Below are 5471 nucleotides of genomic sequence, written 5' to 3' on the forward strand. Positions count from 1 at the left end.
ACGTAGATATGAAGGGTCGATGAATTTGATCAGATTTTTGGAAATTTTTGAATTTTGATTTATGAGTTGAAATGTCGAAATTTCATGAAGGAAAAAACAGTAAACTGAAATAATACTGAAATTCAAGAAAATAACTTTCTTCAAGAAATAATTTTCAGAAGATCTTTGACCATCAAGTTGGAAACAAAGTTCCCTGTCCATTTGGACGCAGTTTCAAGGATAATACAAATGAAGGTTTCATAAGTCTGAATGAGCGGAAGAAAATAATTAGCATGCAGTAGGAAAAAAAACAAGAAATTCAAAAACACAAATATTTCAAATGCGAAAAATTTCCAAACTTTAAAGAAACCTCTAAAGAAACTTAGTTATAAGCAAGAAATTCAAATTTTAAAATTTTAAGATGTTCCAGAAAAAATTCTGGCTTTCGAAACTTCTAAAAAAGAAATTTGAAATTTCAAAAAGAAAAAATTGTCGACAAACATATATTAGCAAAAACAAACGGATTACAAGGATTGATGTAACACAATAATAAATACTATGGCTGGCCTGATTAATCAACGGTTAAATTATAGCTATGTTTTCAAAGCATAAAAATTGGCTATTCAATTTGCATATTTCGACACTTCAAATGAATCATCCGTTTTTATATTTTATTAAATATTTGTCGTACTTCATAAACCTTTTTATGATTTCAACTACTGACAGAAAGGTAAAATCGCTTATGTACTTACTCATCTGAACTGGTCAATCAATAATAAAAATCAATCATTTTATTCGGATTTTCTTCCAAATTGTCGAAAACCAACGATTGCATATACAGGACCGACATCGAAACGAAATTCCGTTTCAACTTGATAGTCAACTCCAGTCATCGATGATTCATCAAGTAAACGTAATGTACTCAGCGGAATGTCTGGGAATGTATTACTGCAAAGGAAAAATGATATTAATTGCAAATTCTCGAAAATTAAATAGACGTACGAAAATCCAATAACAATTATAATGTCGCATCAGTCATTTGATGAGTTTATATCTTACGTTACTCTCTTTTATGCATGGCTGTGATGTGAGCCTTCGGAGTGCATCAGAAATTCGAATTCATTTGGTGCAGCATCTAACGTATGTAATGCTATCATTATTAATAGTATGCTTATTCACATTTAATGTTAATGTTTATCAGTGATCAATCCATAATCTTATCAGATCAGAGAAAAGCAAAGCCAGCTGAATCGTTTATCCCTGTCCACTTTTGCTGTGACGTTTCCGCAACACATCAATATGTGATTCTGAAACTGATCATGAATATCTCGTTGAATATTCTAAATATCCTACCTGAATATCTCTTCGTTATCCTCCGGCTCAGTGCCATTGACCACAGTAAAATGGAAGGCTATTACTTGATGACTGTTAAGGAACAGCAATTCCTTCTGCAAAAAAAGGATAATTTTACACAATTAGCAAAAGTTATAACAAGCATATTTTTGACAAATACTGACAACACGTGACACGTGAAGTCACGTAAAAAACGCAGCTAAACTCAAAAAATTTGAAGAATCAACAAACTTTCAATGAGAAAATGACTTCACAGCATAAACGAAATTGAAATAAATTAAAAAATAATTAGAGCGAATAAACAAATCAAACCTTCCAATTTTCAAACTTTGTTTTCAACATTTCACTGGTATCTTTTTTATTTACGAGAAGGATCGATGCTTTTACGTCAGGTCCGTAAAACATTAACACTCTGCCATTCCCTATGAAGTTATTGTAGCTTTTACTGAAACTGAGATATTTGTTGCGGCAGTATTGAAATATTCATCGTTTGTCCATAATTATTATAACATTCGTCCTGTGTTGGAAACCTCAAGAAAGACATTCTTATTCAACACCAGAATTAATTGATGTTCATCCTATCAAACACATTCTGTGGATGAATTGTTGTCATAATCAACTCCATTCTTTGTTGGCCAAGAAACAATCAAGTCTGACTTACTTATTATCTCGATTATCCGATTGAGCGACAACACAAATTGGTGCGCTAACAACTTGCTTTCGAATTTCTTCGACTGCATTCAGTGCTTCACTTTTAGCGCCTTCATCATCGTTACTAATCACAATGAGCAACTTCAGCTTATCCTGGGATTCATGATTATTTCATTAATTTCCGAAGATCGTACTTCTAATAAGCTCTAGAAATGAAATCTTCCACTTCGTTATCAACATAATACTTCGGCGTGTCACATACTGATGCATTAAAGCTTTAATTAACTCACTTCAGAGATTCTCTGGCCAGTTTGATCGTTAATATTTCTGTAGCGTACACTGAAAAAACTGTTGCAGTTACAGACAAGCATGACAATGACCAACATACCCATTGAATATTGAATATTCGGTAGAGTCCTTCATTGATCTTTTGAGGCAGAATGAATTACATTCTTCATGTACTGGTTCAATTCTAATTCTAATCACATTCCCTAATTAAAATGTTTGCGCTATTATGCCTTCCGATTACAATTCTTAGTATATTTAAACAAAGAGATATTTCATTATCACTCAAGTATCACTTCATTATCATTAACACTCAAATATTATAACCAGTCGACTGTTACATTCAATTACTGATGCAAAGTTTGGAATAGAAATTACTACAGTATTTGTGCCGAAAAACGATTAAATTACAAAATTGGATGACTTTGGCATAATTTGACAATGATTACAGTTTGCTTCTGTTAATATCAAAGATGACTAACGCAGAGTCGATAAACCGGGAAAGACAGTGATCGTACGAGGATAAACTTAAATCGTATGGGATAATTACTCCGTTCATTGGACTTTCATCGGGTTGGAATGGGTCATTTGCTGGAATCACATAATTAGAGCTATTTGTTTATTTAACATTGATTCAATGCCATTTTTTGATCAATTACAGTAGAATTATTATGCAAAAATCCATTACAATTTTCTAACCAGATACGAATTCCTCCTCTATTACTAGATGATCTTCGTGAGACGTGAATATCAGCACTGAACAACGACAACGACAACGACTGGACGCCGCAGTTATTACATTGACCGGTTTTTCTCTACCAAACAAAATAACTTGACCTGGTGTCCAGAGATGCATCGCGAAATATTCTGTGTGCTAAAGCTTAAATTTGCATCATTACGTCATCAAATCTTCCTCTAAGTTCCTTCTAATTTTTAGTTTCTGATTTTTGATATGAACAAAGAATGGAGCATCGATGAAATTCATCCTAGATACGAGTTCCAAAGCATTCTCTAAATCTCGAGGGGTTATTTTGCCGTCCCGGTAATGTAGTATTCTATTTGGACGATTTAACTCGTGATTTGGAGATTCATATTCATACAGCATGGGGAGTGCCCTGTAAGACGATATGAAAAAATAATCCATTATTTTTATTATTTCCAATCAATTCATTATAACTTATTAACTCATTCCAATTTTCCTTATCTCCTACAATTACTAGTGATCGAAATTGCAAAATTTGGCGGATATGACCTTAGGATGTGACCGGATATGACCTTTCAGACCTTAGGGAATATCTGTAACGTGATAATATAAAAGTGAAAGAAAAGTGCTAACTTGCTAAGGTTTTTTAAATCTTCGCGGGGTAAGTGACTAACAATTATATGTCTCACTTGTTTAAAAACAAGGACTAGTTTATTGGGATACCGAAATTTAATTTTAATCTTTCTTTTTTTATGAGCGTTGGATCCATCCTCACCTGTTCCTTCTGAAATTTCAATTAATTCATCACTAAAGTTCTTGTTCTTTACATATTTAAACAGAAAGAGTAAATTCATTCAAATTTCCCAATTTTGTACAGTGTACCATTCCAAAATAGTTCAGTTAAATTAAAAATTTTGGAAATTCAAAAAGTCTACCTGTTGCTGATGTAATATTGGATGATATTACGACGAATGTAAGGATAGTAAAATATTCGAAGTGCATTGCTATCAGTAGCTGTAAATTAAAAATATACTCAATGATTCGAATAATCTTACGAATTTGTCGGAAGTGAATTTTGAATTCTTAGAAGTCTGAGAATGGATCCAATCATTTTGGATGTGTGATAAATCTGCTTGCTAAAGGATATAGTTTTTCCCCGAGTTATTCGTAAAACAAATTTTTTCACTTTATTGTATGTTTCTTTTGATGAGTAATGACGCTAAGTGATTAGTAATATGCGTAAGATTTAGGCCAAAATTCGATTGTCTTGGTGAAGGATAAGCTCTACAATTGCCTTTCATCTTAGTTACGATGATTAATTAAAATGAAATGAGTAAACTAGTTAAGATTAAGTGACTAATTAAGATAAAATGCATTTCACACTGATGAGTAATATGAAATGAGTAGAAGAATTTGTAAAAACGAATTTGGTGAGGAGGAAAGCAGTTTTGTGACAGTAGACTGAATTCTGAACAAAAATACTGATCTTTTATAGCCAAAAGATCGAATCAGTCAAAGATCAGAAAGGTTCAGGAAAAATCGAAATTAATTTCAGTTTTCCATTTTGCATTGAATGGTAATGCATTGTAAAGCAGAAGTATTTCATACAAATTATGCAAAAAAGTGAATAATACTATCACAAACAGTTTTTCTATAGAAATTGGGATTAACACAATATTTTGTGTCTTTGGAAGCCTTTTTTGACGACTTCCGAAATGAAAGGAATCCAATAGTAATGATGGACAGACGATGAATGTTTTTATATTGCTGCAACAAATGTCTCAATTTCAGTGGCAAAAACATCTGGGAAGAGGATGGCATGGTGTTAATATTTTATGGATCTGACGTAAATGAATCGGCCATCCACATAAATGAGAACGATAATAAGAATACTTTGAAAACTAAGTTTGGGGATTGGAAGGTTTGACGTGTTTATTCACTTCAACTGGTTCTTTATTTGCTTCAGTTTATTCGTAATCGTAATATTGCAAAGTCATTTTCTCATTAATAACATTACTAACATTTTACTGCCAAATTAGCCTGTCAAGTTTTCAAACGTTTGAGGCTTGACCGCGTTTTCTACGTGACTTCACGTGCTGTCAATGTTTATCAAAAACATGCATATCATAAGGTTTGCTAATTGTGTAAAATTATCCTTTTTCTGCAGAAGGAATTGCTGTTCCTTAACAATCATCATACAATAGCATTTCATTTTACTGTGCTCAATGGGATTGAGCCAGAAGATAACGAAGAGATATTCAGGTAAGATATTTAGGAAATTCGATGAGACCATTAAATTATCAGTTTTCATATTGGTATAATGCGGTTCTGACTATGTGACTGATCACTGGCAAACATTTCAGATTGTAATACCCAGTGAGAGCAAGCATATTAGATAGTGTTTTATACGTAACTACGCTAAATGAATTCGAATTTCTGACTCGTTTCGAAGGCTAACGTGACAACCATGCAAATAAGAGGGTAATGTAAGACGTAGTAG

General features: G+C 32.7%; 2 protein-coding genes across 2 annotated transcripts; both read right to left on the reverse strand.

Moving 5' to 3' along the window:
• Positions 1–770: 770 nt before the first annotated feature.
• Positions 771–2375, reverse strand: LOAG_17720 (hypothetical protein; the record flags this gene model as incomplete). The annotated part of the gene is made up of 5 exons (XM_003147746.2): positions 771–927; positions 1333–1427; positions 1645–1777; positions 1994–2136; positions 2274–2375. 5 exons carry the CDS (start codon positions 2373–2375, stop codon positions 771–773), a joined length of 630 nt encoding a protein of 209 aa, XP_003147794.2.
• A 338-nt stretch (positions 2376–2713) lies between these two features.
• On the reverse strand, positions 2714–3124 carry LOAG_17721 (hypothetical protein; the record flags this gene model as incomplete). Its single annotated transcript, XM_020450383.1, has 2 exons — positions 2714–2859; positions 2968–3124. 2 exons carry the CDS (start codon positions 3122–3124, stop codon positions 2714–2716), a joined length of 303 nt encoding a protein of 100 aa, XP_020305955.1.
• Positions 3125–5471: the final 2347 nt, after the last annotated feature.

The sequence above is a fragment of the Loa loa genome, assembly GCF_000183805.2.
Source record: "Loa loa unplaced genomic scaffold supercont3.118, whole genome shotgun sequence".
Lineage (NCBI taxonomy): Eukaryota > Metazoa > Nematoda > Chromadorea > Rhabditida > Onchocercidae > Loa > Loa loa.